At 35.7% G+C, this 19,925-nt stretch overlaps 2 protein-coding genes across 38 annotated transcripts in view; one reads left to right on the plus strand and one right to left on the minus strand.

The window, feature by feature from the left end:
• Positions 1 to 19,490, plus strand: part of HDAC9 (histone deacetylase 9) — a 967,336-nt gene extending 947,846 nt beyond the window's left edge. For all 21 annotated transcript variants that reach the window (XM_084977200.1, XM_084977210.1, XM_084977211.1 and 18 more), the window contains one exon: positions 13,399 to 19,490. In XM_084977200.1, coding sequence (XP_084833326.1) covers positions 13,399 to 13,438 — 40 coding nt within the window. In that variant the 3' untranslated portion in view covers positions 13,439 to 19,490. The remainder of the gene's footprint in view (positions 1 to 13,398) is intronic.
• LOC146400031 (uncharacterized) overlaps positions 1 to 19,925 on the minus strand; it is a 179,443-nt gene that overhangs the window by 65,904 nt on the left and 93,614 nt on the right. For 5 of the 17 annotated variants that reach the window (XR_014815927.1, XR_014815926.1, XR_014815930.1 and 2 more), the window contains exon 2: positions 5,660 to 5,784. The exons of 11 other annotated variants lie outside the window; for them this stretch is intronic. The gene's annotated coding sequence lies outside the window, so the exon portion shown is untranslated. Of the gene's footprint in view, positions 1 to 5,659; positions 5,785 to 19,925 lie in introns of those variants that run through there. One more of the 17 variants, XR_014815943.1, reaches the window with a different exon arrangement.

Here is a 19,925-nt window from a genome sequence, read left to right on the forward strand (position 1 = left end):
CATGAAAAGATGTTCAACATCACTCATTATTAGAGAAATGCAAATCAAAACCACTATGAGGTGTCACCTTACACCAGCCAGAATGGCCATCATCAAAAAATCTACAAACAATAAATGGTGGAATGGATATGGAGGAAAGGGAACCCTATTACACTGTTGGTGGGAATGTAAATTGTGCAACCACTGGGGAAAACAATATGGAGATTCCTCAGAAAACTAAAAATAGAATTACCATTTGATTCAGCAATCCCACTCCTGTGCATCTATCCAGAGAAAACCAGTACTCAAAGGAATACGTGTACTCCAATGTTCACCGCAGTACTCTATACAATAGCCAAAACATGGAAACAACCTAAACGTCCATCGACAGAAGTGGAGAAAGAAGACATGGTACATATACAAAATAGAATATTAGCCATTAAAAGGAGAGAAGTAACAGCATTTGCGGCAACACGGATGGACCTAGAAATTATCATGCTAAGTGAAGTTAGACTGTGAGACACCAACATCATATGCTATCACTTACATGTGGAATCTAAAGAAATGATACAATGAACTTCTTTGCAAAACAGATACTGACTCACAGACTTTGAAAAACTTACGGTTTCCAAATGAGACAGCTTGAGGGATGGGGGAATGTGCTGGAGGTTTGGGATGGAAATGCTATAAAATTGGGTTGTGGTGATCATTGTACAACTATAAATGTAATAAAATTTACTGACTAATTAAAAAAAAACAGCCATTGAAGGGTCATCCCTAACCAGATCACTTTGTAATTGTTTTGTGAAAATGGTAAGATAAAAATTAACTTAAAAATTATGTACACATCTAACATTTACCTAGGGAGAGAGATAAAGATAACACTACATCCATTAAGAGCTATGAGAAGGATGATTCTGTAAATCACAATGACAGATATAAGTAATACAATTACCCTATAATTAGCACTTAACAGTGTATAAAGCATGTTCTCTTAAATTAACTCATTTGATTCTCACAACCCAGAGAGCAGGTCAGGGAATATTATTTCAATTTTAAAGAGAAAATTGAGAATTCAGAGACACTGATTTGCTGAGTTAAATTTTAGAAAGTGGTAGTGCTGTAAACCTAAACACAGGGCATCTACCTTGAAATCCATGATACTGTCAAACTTGCTATGCTACTAACACTGTTTCTGTGTTGTAAGACACAGAGATTTGACTGGTTATTTGTTTCATTAAAATGTGGGGAGCAATAAATGGACTATTTTCCCAAAGAGTGGTTAATAGGAAATGATTATAAAGGGATGAAAGGGAAGAGAAGCATCTGACGGAAAGCTTTATAATGTACCTACATGTCCCGTTTCAACAAAAGCAGTGTTTCTCACGTTCATAATAACTAATTTCCTGAGTCCATCCTCACTCCTTCCCCCCAAAACATGCAGTCTGGGACCCATTCTGGTGGCCAGCCTCAGCCTCTGTGGCTGCACATGTGCAAGATGCCAACTTAGACCATACAGCTGACCTCCACCACCATGCATGCATTTGGTGCTAGTCCTATCCCCTCCAGCTATGCACCTCCATACTGCCAGCCTCATTCCAATAAGCAGCTTCCACTGCTATGTGTGCACCTGTGACAATACCCTGCAATCATGGAAGTCTATGCTAACAGCCACCAGCCTCATAAATGACGGTGGGCTGAGATTCAGCCCTATATTGCTGTTACTGGCCTGAACTCCTCCAACTGTGTACCTGCACACCCTGGGCCTGACTCACATCACAAACCTCTAATGCCATGCTTATGTCTATAGTGAGACCCTCCAGCCACAGAAATGTGCTCCTATAGCCAGGGCATCTAAAGCTGCTATGGGCCCATGACTCCTGTCACTGGCTTGCACCACTGGGCTGTTCAGTTAGGTCCTCCAGCTATGTGCTTGTACCCTGACATCCTCCACTGCCACATGCCCATGGAAAAACCCTACAATCTCAATATGCATGCCAAGATCCAGTACCCCTGGAGCTTATTTGGTACCTAGAGTTGGACTTGCTACTGGATCTGGCCCTTGCCACTACATGTGTGTCTGAAACTAACCCCTTACACTACACAGGCACCTAAAGCTGGCCCTACAGTCAAGTGTGTGAACCACTGGTTCCAGCCACTACAGTGGCCTACCCTGGTTCTCTACCTGCTGTACCTGAAGAAGATGCTTTAAACACCAAAAGCCCTTGCAGTTACTTCAGAGCTCCCCATAGTACTCACCAAGGACCACACAGCTGTCAGTACTGTGAACCTGAGAGGCCTGAGCCAATAAGATATTATGCCCCCTGCCCCAGACCCAGAACCATAGGGATCATGAAGAGTCAGGGAAAACTAATACTACCAAAGGAACACAGTGAACTTCTAGTAAATGACCCCCAAGAAATGAAGATAATGTGAATTGCCAGAAAAATAATTAGAAATAGTTGTCTTAAAGATGCTCAGAGAACACCAATAAACAACTTAACCAAAAAAATAAAAAAGGAAAACAAAACAGTAAAACAATATTATAACAAATGGGATGCTCAAGAAAGAAGGCAGGATCAAGATGGCAGAGGAGTAAGATGTGGTGCTCACCTTCTCCCACAAAAACATCAAAAAAAAAAAAAAAACTACATGTAGGATAATTCGCACATAACATCTACTGAATACTGGCAGAAGACCTTAAGCCTGCAAAAAGGGCAAGAAACTCTCCACATAACTGGGTAGAACAAAAGGGAAAAAAGAGAGAGAGAGAGAAAGGAATCAGGATGGGACAAGCACTCATGAGAGGGAGCTGTGAAAGAGGAAGGGAACCCACACCCTGGAAAGCCACCTAACTGATGGGGAGATCAGCTGAGATGGAGGAACCTGAAAGCCACAGAGAAAAGTACAGCAGCTGGACTGAGGAAGGCAAAGCCAACTTACTTTGCACTGCAAAGAAAACCATAAAGAAAACAAAAAGGCATCCTAAAGAATGGGACAAAATAGTTTCAAACAATGCAACTGACAAGGACTTAATCTCTAAAATATACAGACAACACATACAACCCAACAGCAGAAAAACAACCCAAGTGAAAAATGGGCAGAATCCCTGAATAGACATTTTTTCCAAAAAAGACATGCAGATGGCCAACAGGCACATAAAGAAATGCTCAACAATTCTAATTATTAGAGAAATGCAAATCAAAACTACAACAGGGTACCACTTCACACCAGTCAGAATGTCCATCATTAATAAGTACAAATAATAAATGCTGAAAAGGTTATTTTTAAATTCCTGTATTTTCAAATTCCTAAAAACACACGTGATCCAGCAATCTCACTCCTGGATATGTATTGAGACAAAACTATAATTCAAAAAGATACTTGCATCCCTGTATTCATAGCAGCACTATTCCCAATAACCAAGATGTGGAAACAACCAAATATCCATTGACAGATGAATGGATTAAGGAGATGTGGTACATATATACAATAGAATGCTACTCAGCCATAAAAAAGAACAAAATAATGCCATTTGCAGCAACATGGATGGAATGAGAGATTCTCATACTAAGTTAAGTAATTCAGAAAGCAAAAGACAAATACCATATGATATCATTTATATCTGGAATCTAATATTTGGCACAAATTAACCTTTCTACAGAAAAGAAAGAAATTCATGTTCATGGAGAACAGACTTGTGGTTGCCAAGGGGGAGGGGGAGGGAGTGGGGTGGACTGGGAGTTTGGGCTTAGGAGATGCAAACTGTAGCATTTGGAGTGGATAAGCAATGAAATCCTGCTACATAGCACAGAGAACAATGTCTAGTCACCTGTGATGGAACGTTATGGAGGATCATATGAGAAAAATTTTAAGAGATAGAAAACAAGCAAGTAGCAAACAGAAACTTTGTATCTTTAGAATACAATAACTAAAGATTTTAATGCAGAGTTAAGCATCAGACTGGACCAAGAGAAGAAAGAATCAATGAACTTCAAGAAAAATCATTTGAACTACCATGAGATACCACCTCACACCAGTCAGAATGGCCATCATTAATAAATCCACAAATAACAAGTGCTGGAGGGGGTGTGGAGAAAAGGGAACCCTCCTGCACTGTTGGTGGGAATGTAAACTGGTACAGCCACTATGGAGAACAGTTTGGAGATACCTTAGAAATCTATACATAGAACTTCCATATGACCCCTCAATCCCACTCTTGGGCATCTATCCGGACAAAACTCTACTTAAAAGAGACACGTGCACCCGCATGTTCATTGCAGCCCTATTCACAATAGCCAGGACATGGAAACAACCCAAACGTCCATCGACAGATGATTGGATTAGGAAGACGTGGTATATATACATAATGGAATACTACTCAGCCATAAAAAAGAATGACATAATGCCATTTGCAGCAACATGAATGGAACTAGAGAATCTCATACTGAGTGAAATGAGTCAGAAAGACAAAGACAAATACCATATGCTATCACTTATATCTGGAATCTAATATCCAGCACAAATGAACATCTCCTCAGAAAAGAAAATCATATACTTGGAAAATAGACTTGTGGCTGCCTGATGGGAGAGGGAGGGAGTGGGAGGGATCGGGAGCTTGGGCTTATCAGACACAACTTAGAATAGATTTACAAGGAGATCCTGCTGAATAGCATTGAGAACTTTGTCTAGATACTCATGTTGCAACAGAACAAAGGGTGGGGAAAAGAAATGTAATTGTAATGTGTACATGTAAGGATAACTTGATCCCCTTGCTGTACAGTGGGAAAATAAAAAAAAAAAAGAAATTGGCACAACATTTTAAGTCAACTGTAATTTTTAAAAATTAAAATAAAACACAGTCATATTATAAAAAAAAAGAAAAAAAAGAAAAATTATTTGAAATTTTCAATCAGAGGAGAAAAAAAAATTTAAAGGGCATGTAGAATGCCTGTGTGTCCTTAAAAATAAGTAAGTCTTTTATAAGCAACATATAATTGGGGCTTGTTTTTTTTAAAATCCACTCAACTACTATATGCTTTTTGATTAAAGTATCAGTGGGTTAAAGTATCTGGTGTTGCTACAAGCTACAGTGTATGTCACAGATGTGGCTTGGATCTGGCATTAATGACATATTAATTATTGGAGTTCCAGGAGGGGAAGAGAGGGAAAAAGGGAAAGAAAGCTTATTTAAAGTAATAATGATTTAAGACTTCCCAAACCTGAGGAAAGATTAGGACATTCAAGTTCATGAAGCAAATAGGTCTGCCCCAAATCTCAATCCACTGTGATCTTTTCTAAGACTCATAATAAAATTGTCAAAAATCAGATACAAAGAGAATTTTAAAAGCAACAAGAGGAGTTCCCACTGTGTTGCAGTAGTTTAAGTACCTGACTACAGCAGCTTGGTCACTGAGGAGGTGCTGGTTTGATCCCTGGCCCAGCACAGTCAGTTGAATGATCCAGCATTTCCATAGCTGAAGCTTAGATTCAGTGCCTTGCTTGGGAACTTATATATGCCATGGGGTAAGCCATTACAAAAAAAAAGCAACAAGAGAAAAATATTCTCTCATACAAATGAACCCTCATAAACCTATCAACGGATTTCTCAGCAAAAAAACTTGCAGGTCAGGAAAGAGTAAGTGCTGGAAGAAAAAAACTGCCAACCAGAATACTTTACCTGGCAAAGTTGTCCTTTAGAAATGAAGGCAAAATAAAGACTTTCCCAAACAATAAAAAAAACCTGAGGTAGTTCATCGCCACAAGAACTTCCTTACAAGAAGTGCTGGAAAAAACTTCTCTAACCTAAAAAGGAAGTATGGTAATTATTAACATGAAAGCATATGAAAATATGCAACACACTGATAAACATATATAGTCAGATTCAGAATACTATAATATGGTGATGTGTTAAATACTCTTGAATAAAAGTTAAAAGACAAAATTATTTAAAATAGCTAGAGATAAAATGATGCTCAAGGATACCATAAAAAGATGTAAATCATGACATCAAAAACAAACTATAGAGAGAAGGAGTAAAAAGGTAGTTTTTTATGCAATCAAAGTTAACTTGTTATCAGGTTGAAATTAAACTGTTATATCTATAAGGTGTTTCAGGGAGTTCCCATTGTGACTCAGTAGGTTAAGAATCTGACTGGTATACAAGAGGATATGGGTTTGGTCCCTGGTCTCACTCAGTGGGTTAAAGTATCTGGTGTTGCTACAAGCTACAGTGTATGTCACAGATGTGGCTTGGATCTGGCATTATTGTGGCTATGGCATAGGCTGGCAGCTGCAGCTCTGATTCAACCCCTAGCCTGGGAACTTTCATATGCTGTGGGTGTGGCCCTAAAAAAGACCAAAAAAAAAAAAAAAAACTATTTCAAGTAAGCAGATACACACAAGATAAATAGACGTATACAACTATGAAAAATCAATTCAAAAGGAAGACATCAAGAGAAGAAGAAAGGAACAAAGTATAAATAGCCATAAAACAATTAACAAGATGGCAATAGTAAGTTGTTAACTATCAATAATTATTTTAAATAGATTCTCCATTCAAAAATCATATAGTGGCTGAATGGATTTTTTTTAAAAAGCCCCAATTATATACTGCTTGTAAAAGACTTACTTTAGTTTTAAGGACACATGTAGGCTCAAAGTAAAGGGATAGAAAACAATATTCTATGCAAATGGAAACCAAAAGAGAGCAAGGGTAGCTGTACTTAGAAAAAAATAGACTTTTAAGTCTAAATCTGTAATAGGAGACAAGCCATTAAATAGTGATCAAGAGATCAATTCGTTAAGAGGATATAGTAATTTTAAATATATATGCACCCAATATCAGAGCACCTGAGTGCATTAAGCAAATACTAACATATCTAAAAACAATCATAAATAACAATATAATAATAGTATGGGACTTCAATAGCATAAGCTGTACAATGGATATATTATCCAGGCAGAAAATCAATAAGGAAACATTGGACTGGCTCTATACTTCATATCAAAGGGATCTAACAGATATATATATGTATATATATTTATTTATATAGAACATTCCAGGCAACAGGAGGAATATACATATTTCTTTCAAGTACACATGGAACATTCTCCAGGATATGTCATATGTTAGGTCACAGAACAAGTATTATTAGTAAATTTGAAAAGATTCAGATCATACTCATCTTTTATGACTACAATGGTGTGAAACTAGAAATCAATAACAGGAGGAAAACTGGAAAATTCACAAGTACGTTGAAATTAAACACTTTCCTATACAACTAATGGATCAAAGATGAAATTAAAGAAAATTGAAAATTATCTTGAAACAAACGGACACACAACATAACAAAACTTATGGAATGCAGCACAAGCAGTGCTAAAAGGCAAATTTATGGCAATAATTGTCTATGTTAAAAAAACAAAAACCTCAAACAATCTAACTTTACATCTTAAGGAACTAGAAAATGACAAATGAATCCCAAAGTTAGCACGAGAAAAAAGATAATGAAAATCAGGGCAGAAATAAATAAAATGGAGAATGATAGGAAAAACTGACATAACTAAGCACTGATTTTTTAAAATGATTTTTTAAATGTACAAAATTTACAAAATTTAGATAGACTTACCAAGAAAAGAGAGGACTCAGATAAATAAAATTATAAATGAAAGAGGAAACATTACAGCTGATACCACATAAATACAAAGCATCGTAAGAAACTACGATGAATAGTTATATGCCTACAAACTAGACAATCTCCTAGAAGTGGGTAAGTCCCTAGAATCAAGACTGAATCATAAAAAAGTATAAAATCTGAACAGACAAATAATGAGTCAGGAAACTGAAACAGTAACACTAAACCTCCCAAAAAAGAGAAGCCCAAGTCCAGATGGTTTCACTGGTGAATTCTTCCAAACATTTAAAGAAGAATTAATACCAGTTCTTCTCAAACTCATTGAAAAAAAGAAAGCCCGCTCTTCCTCCCCACCAAGAACCCGAGAAGGGAGCAGAGCCCACCCAGAAGCTAATATCTGACAGACACCACCTATCACAGCTGCCTTTCATAAACGTTCCACCTCCCAGACTCACCCAGGACCCAGAATTCTAGTTATCTATGGCCTTGGGGTAGGTGACAATCCCCTCTTCTGGTCATTTGTATCTGAATCTCTGATTTACTCATTTAGGGAAGTATTTCGCTTCTAAATATATTTTATGCAGCCATGACTCTCATACCAGAGCTAGATAAAGATACCACAAGGAAACTATAGGCCAATATCTCTGATGAACATAGATACAATAATCCTCAAAAAATACTAGCAAACCAATTTCAATAGAAAATTAAAAGGATCATACACCTTGATCAAATGGGATTTATCCCTGGGGTGCAAGGATGCTTCAACAGGTGCAAATCAATTAATGTGATACAATGCATTAATGGAATGAGAGATAAAAGTCATATTATCCTCTCAATATATACATAAGAAGCAGTTAACAAAATTCAACATTCTTTCATAATAAAAACTGTCAACAAAATTGGGTATAAAAGGGTCATACTTCAACATAATATAGGCCATATATAACAAACCCACAGGTAAACATCATACTCGGTAGTGAGAAGTTGAAAGCTTTCCTTCTAAGATCAAAAACAAGACAAGGGTTTTTTGACATGATCTTGTATATAAAAATCCTAAGGACTCTTCCAAACAAACAAACAAACAAAAAAACCAAACAAACAAACAAAAAAGCCCACCTCAGTACTAATAAATGAATTCAGTACAGTTTTAGGACACAAAATAAGATTTATACTCCAAAACAACAGTAAGCTCTGATGAAAGAAATTGAAGACACAAATAAATGGAAAGATAATCCATGTATCAGAAAAGTTATTGTTAAAACATCCATACTACTTAAAGCCATCAACAGTCATCAACTATGATCAATAATCATCAATAGATCCATACTATTCAAAATCAGTAGTCATCAATGCAATTCCTATAAAAATTGTAATGGCATTTTTCACAGAAATAGTAAAACCAATCCTAAAATTCAATAGGATAACAAAAGACCCTGAATAAGCACAGGTATCTTGAGAAAGAACAAAGCTGGAGGCTTCACACATCCTGAGTTCAAATACTATTACAAAGCTATAGTAATCAAAAGAGTATGGCACTGGCATTAATAAAAAAAACAACACACAGACAACAACAGACAACAATAAGTGAGAGCCCAGAAATAAACCTTCACATACATAGTTAATATTTGACAAGGAGGTCAAGAATACACAATGGGCAAATGGTAATCTCTTTGATAAATAATATTGGGAAAACTGGACAATTACTCACACACAAGGAAGGAAATTGGACCCTCTACCTTATACTACTCACAAAAATTACGTGAAAATGGATTAGGAACTTAAATGTAAGGCCTGAAACTATAAAATTCTTAGAAGAAAACAAAGGGAAAAAAGCTCCTTGATTTTGGTATTTACAAGTCTTCGGGACATAGCAACAAAAGAAAAGGCAACGGAAGCATAAAATAAACAAGTGCAATGACATCAAACTAAAACTTTTGCACAGCCCAAAGAATCAGAAACATAAAAAAAGCAGTTAATGAAATAAGAGAAAATATTTGCAAACCATCTATCTGATAAGGGGTTAATATCAAAATTATATATTGAGCTCATATACTTCAATAATATTAAATAAGTTAATTAACTCAATGTTTAAAAAAGGAAAGGACCAGAAAATGTATTTTCTAAATAAGACATACAAATAGACAACAGGTGCATGGGAAGGTGCTCAACATCACTAATCAGGGAATTGCAAAGCAAAATCACATTGAGATATCACTTTCCATCTGCTAAAATGGTTAACATCAAAAAGAAAAGAGATAGGAATCCCTGTTGTGGCTCAGTGGGTTAAGAACCCAACAAAATGTCCATGAAGATGTGGGTTCGATCCCTGGTCTCACTCAGTGGGTTAAGGATCTGGCATTGCCACAAGCTGTGGTGTAGGTCACAGATGAAGCTTGGATCTGGTGTTGCCATGGCTGTGGCACAGGCCTCAGCTGCAGCTCCAGTTCAACCCCTATCCTGGGAATTTCCATATGATGCAGGTGTAGCCCTAAAAAGAAAAAAAAAAAAAGATGCAATAAATTAGGTCATGAAGAAAGTGACCTCTTGTGCACTGCTGATGGGAATGTAAATTGATGAAACTGCTATGGAAAACAGTATGGAAGTTCCTCAAGAAACTAAAAGTAGAACTACCATGTGATCCAGTAATCCCACATATGGGTATATATCCAAAGGAATCAAAATCACTATCCTGAAGAGATACCTGCACTCTCATGTTCTCTGCAGCGTTATTTACAACATCCAAGACAAGGAAGCAACCTAAGTGTCCAGTGATAGATGAGTCAATAAAGAAAATGTGATTTCTACAAACAAGAAAATATTATTCAGCTATTAAAAAAAAAAGGTGGGAGTTCCCATTGTGGCGCAGTGGTTAAGGAATCCGACTAGGAACCATGAGGTTGCGGGTTCGGTCCCTGCCCTTGCTCAGTGGGTTAATGATCCGGCGTTGCTGTGAGCTGTGGTGTAGGTTGCAGACATGCCTCGGATCCTGTGTTGCTGTGGCTCTGGCATAGGCCGGTGGCTACAGCTCTTATTTGACCCCTAGCCTGGGAACCTCCATATGCCATGGGAGCAGCCCAAAGAAATAGCAAAAAAAAAAAAAAAAAAAAAAAAAAAAAAAAAGGTGCAACATGAGTGAACCTTGAGAGCATTATGCTAGGTGATATAAGAGAGATACTGTATGATCTCACCTAAATATTAAATCTAAAAACATTAAACTCTGTGTGAGATGATGGATGTTAACTAGACCTGCTGTGGTTATTATTTCACAATACATGTACATCAAACTATCATGCTGTGCAGCTTAAACTTATGCAGTGAGGTATGTCAATTATTTATCAATACAGCTGGAAAAAAATGATGTTGAATTCATAGAATGGTAGACTGATAGTTACCAGTGGCTTGGAGGTAGAGGAAAGGGAACGATGATGGTCAAATGGTGCAAGCTGCCAGTTATAAAATAAATAGGTTCTGGGGATCTAATATAAAGCATAATGTAACTAGACCTAACAATATTCTTTGTACCTTCCAAATTTTCTATGAGCATAAGTCTTAATTGTTCTCTTCACAATGACACAATCTGTAATTATGGGAGGTGAAGGATTTATTATTGTGGTAAACATTTCATAATATATATGTGTACCAAATCACCACATGGCCTTAAACTTACACAATGTTATGTCAGTTGTATCTCAATAAAGTTTGGGAAAAAAAGAAAAAGGAAAATTCAGTGTCCATCGGAGTATCTAGTTTGAAGATTCTACACCTGTCTAATCCATGTATTGCCAAATGTAAATAAGTCTGCATGTTTACATATAAATTAGTTTAGTTACTTAAATGTTTTCCTTAATTTAAAAATTTTCTTTCAAGAATGCTGCTAATTTTAGTTTAGAAAGATTGTAATAGAGTATGACTCATTTAAATAGCTTTTATCTCATGTAGCAGCTCTAAATGCTTTCTCACAACTTTCTTATCCAGTATGCTTTCTTGGAAAGACTATAACCAATTTTTTTTTAAGTATTCCACACAGTCATGTGGAACTCTCTCTTTTTAGTAACGTGAAATAATGAATCCCTAATCTTTCTCATTCTTAAGAGGATGCATTAAAATATTTTTTATTATCATTCCATGGACAAAATCTTTCTTCCAATGTTTTTAATTTATTATAAAAATGTTAAATTAAAATAGCAACTACTTTATAGGTACAAAGAAATCTTATTTTTGAAATCAATAAAATAACATGGTTAAATTATGTAGTCATAAACAACAGTGTTTTAAACATAGCAATTTGTTCTAATAGGAAAAAAATTCATTATAGAATACTGCTGAGTAGATAAACAATATGCAAAAGAGGGAGTTGCTGTCAAAGAGGGAGTTCCCGTCGTGCCTCAGTGGTTAACAAATCTGACTAGCATCCATGAGGACGCAGGTTTGATCCCTGGCCTGGGTTGAGGATACAGCATTGTCGTGGGCTGTGGTGTAAGACACAGACGCAGCTCACATTCTGTGTTGCTACGGCTGTGGTGTAGGCCAGCAGCCACAGCTCCCCGATTGACCCCTAGCCTGGGAACCTCCATATGCCACAGGTGCAGACCAAAAAAGCAAAAAGCAAAAACAAACAAAAACTATACAAAAGAAAATTAACGCCACCTACCTATTATTCCACTGCCCAGAGAAAACTATAATCCAAATGCTATGTTTTCATCTGGTACCATAGGCATAAAGCATAATGTAACTAAGACCTGACAATATTCTTTGTACCTTCCAAATTTGGAAGATGTTGAAGGGACAGATCAAAGTATTAATTAACTAATGTCTCATAGTGTGTGTTATTTACAAGTCAGTTTACCTCCTTTATTTTTTTAACCTTCACTAATTCTGTATGGAACTTCTTTTCTCTCACAGTTTAAACATGAAACCACAGCTTCACAGAAGTATAGTTATAACATTAGCAGTTGCAACATTAGCAAATGGCAGAGCTCAAGGCTTGTACTCAGTTCTCCCGGCATCTCAAATCCCAGCGTTCTTCTCTCAGCAATCCAGCGACCTCATGTATTTAGATTCCTGCTACAATTTATCCTTTGACTAAATTAAAAATCATTCTAAAAGTTTGCCTTAAAACACCCTCAGAGTGTTACTAAATTAAGGCTAAATCTCAAGTATAAATTTTCGAGCAATTAGTTTTGGTTTTGCCGGAGCAGAACACCCCACAGATGATGCCGAATAAAAACTATTTACACACTACCATAGTGCATTTCTTGTAAAAACGTTGGGTCTGTAGCAGCGATTTGCTAATCAAATTCAGAATTTGATTTGAAATGCCTCCGGCAGGCAGCCAATCCAGTTATGAAAGAACAGAAGCAAAAACCAGAGCCCTGGTGAGTCTCCTCCAGAAGCTAGCTGGGTCCCTTGCTCTCGTTAGCAAACTGGTTCCATAGGAAATCACGGCAATTGCTCCAAAAATAAAATATCATAGTTAATTTTTTCAATAAATTATTTGACTGTGCTAGACACAAAACATGTACATTTTGGAATCTAGAGTTATAAAATATTCTGACATGTTTTAATATAAACAGGAACATTTCCAATGATTGCTTGGATCGAAATTGTTTTTCCACTTGACATTTGTTTATACTTCCTAGGAAAGAAACTCTATTTATGGATAACCGAATAACACAAATAAACATCACAGAGAGCTGAAAAATCAGCTTTGATTATGCATGAAAATCTACAATGTCATTGTGTACTCTTATGCTGTATTCTGATTGCCTGTTTATTTTTACAGAACTGTTGGTGAGCCTATGGAAGAGGAGCCAGTCTTGTGAAGTGCCAAGCCCTACCACCACCACCAGCCTCCCTATCCTTGATATTTCCTGTGTGTGACATCATTGTGTAACCCCCCACCCCCACCCCAGCACCCTCAGATATGTCTTGTCTGCTGCCTGGGTGGCAGAGATTCGATGGAACATAAACACTGGGCACGAAATTCCGAACAGCAGCTTCACTTGTTCTTTGGATGGACTTGAAAGGGCATTAAAGATTCCTTAAAAGTAACCGCTGTGATTCTAAAGTTACAGTAAACCACGATTGGAAGAAACTGCTTCCAGCGGACTTTTTATATGCTGGGGACCCACTCCCAGGCCCAGTTAGAACTAGAAACATCCAATACAGCACTAGATACTGTTAATTACATATGCTATGACAGCCAGCGAAATTTGGGGCAAAAGCTGAGAAATACTCATTCCTGATATTCTTATCAGTTTTTTTTTTTTTGTTTTTTGTTTTTTTTTTTTTATTGGGTAACTTTTCGTCAAACAGTCTTAAATTGTTTACAGGACAGGCTTTCAACTATGAACGGATAGCAATTCCTGACAGATCGAGGGTTTTTTTTCTTGTTTTGTTTTTTGCCTTTGTTTTAACACATGGTTCAACTCTTTCTAGTAAGAGTTCGAGATGGAGGAACCGGGATGAGGCTTTTTTCAGGGGAATAAACCATGCTATATCTCAAAGTAAAATGCCAAAGGAACCTCACACATTGTCTGTAATGGTGCAATATTTTGTATCACATTTTTTGAGAAAAATTACCCTGTTTCCCTAACATCCCTGTGTTCTCACACACAGGAGACTCACAATTGATTCACAATGAGGTCCCCCTCCCCCTCATACATCCCTTGCTCTGACGACAGTAGCTGTGAGCATTTGTTCCACGGAGCATTTTCAGCGCCTTTGAAAACTGCGTAACTTTTCAAAGGCCATCTTAATTTGTTACGAATCTATCAAGAATTTATTCCCTCACTTTTATTTTTCTGCCTTCCATCACTTCCTTTCTTCTTGCCTTTCATCCTTCCTTCTTATAAAAAAAGATTAGGATTACCCATAATCTCCTTAATTACTCAGGAGTTTTGAGTATTTAGTTTATTTTTTTTACTTCCCAGGTTAACACAGTTGCTTGGACTGATGTGTTCTTTTAGCTGTAAAACCAGTGAGGTGAATATGGCTTAAATAATATTACTGAATTTTCTAGATCTTTGAAATGTGTTAATGGAGGCATTGCCTATTTGAAGTCACCTTGAATTGAGTTAACCTTGAAGTTGTGCCTTCATGTGAAAAGAACAACAACATGAACTTAACCTTCACACATGTTGCCTTAGTGTCAAAGGCTAAACATAAAGGACATTTATTTCTGAGTCTAAAAGCAACTTACTAAATCTAAGTAGGTTATTCCCCCTACCTCCCCAAAGTCTATTTCAATGCGTAACTCAAACACCTACAGACACTGATGTAGAATACCTCGCAGTATTTAATATCTGACAATGCTTTCAAAAGAGTTGATGTTTCTTTTTATATATTTTCCTAACTCAAAGGATATATTAAAGCCATAAGTGAAGATTGTCATGCTTTTATTCTGAAATCTGAAAGAAACCTTAATTAAAACAAGGTTTTAGGGAAGGCCATGATATGAAAGATATGGAACAATATGGTTTTAGTTAAAGAGGACTCCAACCTGTAAATCAAAGATGAAAGATTTCACTCAAGTAGAATTATATAACTCCCTTTTGTTATACAGTCAGACCATATTTTTCATGCATTTGGTTTTTTTAGGATTACCATTTTAATTTTAAAGACTTTTATTACATATACAAAAATGGCTCAATACTTGGTTTAACATCTTAGAAATTTGAGACACCCTTTGAAATAAGAAATCTGAAATGGAATGTAACTCAGTATTAGTTAAAAATTACTTTCATTGCATAAGGGTAAGGTCAATTTAGATTCACAATAGTCATGAATTTTTTCATGATTTTTTAGAGAAATTTGTGCCAATCATATTTGCTAGCTCTTGCTATTTTTGCTGTAATTGCTTGAGGAAATTTAAAGAAAACCAAAGGCTTAAACAAAAGACACCTCCCCCCTTCACAAGGAAAATTATATTGTAATTGGAAACATAATTGTGACTTTTAAAATCAACTTCATAATTACAAATCTCTATTATTACTCTCAGTCCTCCCAGATATTTTTTAGATTTCAAATAAGAAAATGAAACAGTATAATGCACATACTAATTTATTGAAGTTTCCTACAGTAATTTTACTGCATACTTAGGCACAGCCATCAGTCTGATAAAGCCAAATCACTAGGACATCTCCATGGTTATTTAGCTTTAAAACATGACACATTAATGAGTTAATCACACATCCTTCCATGTGATATGGTACCCAATTGGTTGCAGTTAGAGTCTTTAGGATATATGGAGAGGCAGATAAACTATAGAGAGGATTAATCACAGCTGAATGTAGTTGTAAGAACAGAATGCCAGTGCTTTTTGATTACACCATTACAAGATATAGTGTAGCCCTCAGGGACAGAATGGAGGCTTTTGGAGAATATCAACACTTACTTTGAAATAAAACAGCACTTTTGGAAAGGGTAGTTTCACTTGGTATAGTTTTCGCCACTTATACATTTAATTTTTATTGCTCACAATAGTTCCCAATATGAGGCTGTTTCAAGAACTCCTCTCTAAGCATTATCATTAATATCTCTCTTCCTGATCCATGCTCTGAAGAATAATCACATAGGCTTTCTCACATTCTCATAATAACTCAAATATAATGAATAAAAATAAAGTTTTTTGAGAAATCTATTAGTAAGATTTGCTAATAGGTACAAAAAAGCAAATGTAATAAAATTAATTTTCTCAGTTATATACTAGGATTGTATTAAATAACAAGTAAAATGGACCTCAGCTGTTAATAGAGGCTATTTAGTCATTGCTTTGTATATGAGAAGAATGATTTGAGATGAAATATTTAAATATTTTAACAAAATTACAACATCATTAGCAAAGACAGAAATCAGTTTCTGGAGAAAAGATACTTGTTAAAAATTATAAGTCACATTTCCATTACCAATTGTAGCAACTGAAATCTTGCCTTCAGTTTTGACTACAACCCTTTGCAAAATTCTCACCCACCTCACAGACAACATGGTGGATTTGACAGCAGGACATCTCACAGGAATATCTCAGAAACTAAAGGGCAGGTCTCTTGCAACAATTTGGTACTAGCATTTTGTGGGGTTTTTGTTTTGTTTTTCTGAAGGTCATGCCTAAAGTTTTGTGGATTTCCCAGGTTTCTTTACAGACTTCATATGTAAGTAAAATAAAATAATCATGTGGAAGTTCTGGTAGAAAATTTCTCTTCAATCAGCACTTTTATACTTATTTTTTATGTAGAATTTATGTTTAGGACAATTTATTTAAATATTTTTTACTATTTATCTTTTAAAAGTTTACACTCAATTTGCCTCAATGAAAGTATTACACACTTAATAGCCACACACACACACACAAAAGCCAAGGGTTTCTATCATAAAAGTGATTCATTCTGACCTTGAAATAACCACTCTCTCAAGAGGCTGACATTGTCGTTTCTAGCAGCATCTAAACATTCTTTTCCTGCTTCAGGAATGAAATCACTTGACTTTATGAGAAAATAAGGAAAACAAACAAAAAAAGAAGTAGGAAACAACATGCCTGTTCAACCATTCCATAAAGAGGGCATACTCACCTCCAAAAGAAATGAAAACCAGATGATGTATGCTAAGAAATGAAGGCATTTTATTGCTGTCTTCACAACTGATCATTAGCATGGTCATGATCATCATCAAATATATCTTATGTTCCCAAAGGACACAATTATATTTTGATCTCCAGCAGTATTTTGTAGTATTTACCAACTTTTGAATGAAGTATCATGAGTATTACATCTTCATCAAATACCATCATGTAAGTGCCTCTGTGTGGCTTCTTTTCCTGGTCGTATATACCCCTTACCTCCTAACAACTTGCTTTTACTCCATGAGATGCTTCATGAAGCACAGCCTGATCGTCATGTGACCAGGATATAAAATTTTTACATGAACATGGAACTCACACAGGACTGCAGAACTTGGTTTCTCCAAATCAACTGCAGTTTTGTTTTTTCTATGCTACACCTGGCAGGTTTTTATGTAATGGTTTATTCTACAACTGAGTCAGTTATTAATATCCTGAAAATAGCTGGGTCTAAACCTTATACTGTTGATTTGTGGCTGCTCTGACTTGACCTCAATGATAGAGTAAAGGGTTGTAACAATTTCTCAAACCATCTTAATTCTCAAACTGGAATATTTAGCAAGTACATGGTGAATTCACTGTATAGTGCCAATATTTCTAACCAATAATTTCCTTTCCCCTCTTCTCTCCTTCCTTTGTCCAACTTCCAATACCAAATTGCCATATCTAAACTATCAATAATTTCTTAAATCTCTATTTTATTTCCTAAGTAGAAAGAACCTTGGCAACTTATTTTCTAAGACAACACTAGGTTTTGTGCCATTTTGTATAAACACTCTAGTAGGTACACTTTATCTTATTTTTATCTCTTCCTTTTTAAGAACCACTTTTTTACTATTCTTAAAGGATAAATCGAGTTATTGTGTTTCAGTCTACAGTTTTGGAGCTGGCATTTGTTTTATTAATATAGAATTTTTCTCTTTGTCTCAAATATAATTTTCTACTGTTCTGTCCTTGCTACTACCTATTTGTGTTGTGCTAGTTATTATATAGAGAAGATTGTACATATATTATTCTTGCCCTTTGGATGATGTTTCATGAGTGAAACTCACAAGCATAAACTCCAATATGAAGAAAAAAAGTGGCAAAAAAGAAAATTTCTATCAATATAATTTGGAAGTAAGATATTTCCAGACCTTTCAAAGAAAACTGGAGTCCTTTTATTTTTCCGTTTGGGCCTTAGGCACATTAAAGGCAAATGTTGGAACATCAAATAAAATGAGGGTCAAATGTTTTGTGGAACATTGTGGTCATGTTCTTTAGGCTCACTGTGGTGCCCTTTCTTGGAGTTGGCATTTTAGGACATTTGATAGAGACCTTGCAACAATTTCTGGCTATTGCTTTCATTAACTTAAAATTGAATAGAAACGGATTGAATTTTTAAAAACACAAGGATTAAGAATTCTAAAATCTGAGGAAGAATAGCTCTTCCTTGGGTTTGCAAAGATTACTTCTAGATAAAAAAAAAATTATCCATATTCTCTTCCTAAATTGTAGCATCTTAAATTCTTTCTAGATAAGCAATGTCAGTGTCTATCTCCAGGATATCTAGGTTATATGAAACTGTCCTTTCAGTGGTTGCTGGGCATAACAAGCATGCTGTTAAAAGTGACTGATCATTTTGTAGATTGTAGCCCTGGCAGTTTGTGTCATTTTAAAGCCAATAACCTGATGTTTTTAAATAAGGTAGGCAGAGGGGGCAGGAAATAGTTATTTATCACTCTTGCAATTAAACACTCTAGACCAGGCTTGCAGATGTATATGCTGATAAGCTGGAGTTCCTGGCTTAGTGTAAAAAAATTAAAATGTCTTTTATACTGTGGTCTGATATCTGTTTCTGTAATAAGATCAGTTTGTTGTCCTCTGTGCACCAGTGGTTTTGCCCTTAATTTTTTTGGCTAGCATTCACCAAAATCTGTCCTCCGGAGCTGCTGAGAAAAATACATGTTGCCAAACTTCTTTTCTTAAAATTGTGCTGCCAGTGATGTTTTCCCAGATGTGAAAAAATAATTATCTAATAAAAGATTAATACTAATACCATTGTTGAACATGCTCATGGACTGTTCACCTTCTTTCTGATTCCTTTTTTTTTTGTATTTGAAAATATTAAATGGAAAATTCAATGATGTGTTCCAAATTATTGTTGATGTTGTTACTGTCATAATTCTCTTTCAAAGAGTATGAGAGATCTTCTTTTGTGTTTTCTACTAAATTAGATTTTCCTCTAGTCCTAGTGTGAATAAAAGCTATTTGAAATAAAAGTGTTATTTCTCTACCTCTTTAGTGCCTAGCATTAGACTCTGAATACTAGATATTTGACAAATATTTGAATAAATATTATACTACTTATAAATTACTGTGACATATACTATTCCACTTTCAAAAAATTAAAAGTTTACTCATGAGAATTCACAAAAAAAGGAAAAGTCAGTTGAAACAGTTGCTGTTTGAATGTAAATTTCTGGTCAGGATAAATAATAATAGCTAACACTGATTAAGCATCTGTTACTGTGCTGTTATGTGCCTGTTACTCTATGAGCACTGTACATTATTCCTCATATGACCCCTACATCATGTATTATTACTTCCATTTACAGAAAGAGAGCATGAAGCAAAGATAAGGCTATCTCATTTACTTATCCATAGTTGTAGATGGTAAGAGGATTAAATCCTTATCTACATCTAGTTAGCTCTAA

The sequence above is a fragment of the Sus scrofa genome, chromosome 9 (genome assembly GCF_054392235.1).
Source record: "Sus scrofa isolate SSC_HxYL_T2T_F1_AM1 chromosome 9, Sscrofa_HxYL_maternal_Yorkshire_Landrace_v2.0, whole genome shotgun sequence".
In the NCBI taxonomy this organism is placed as follows: Eukaryota; Metazoa; Chordata; class Mammalia; order Artiodactyla; family Suidae; genus Sus; species Sus scrofa.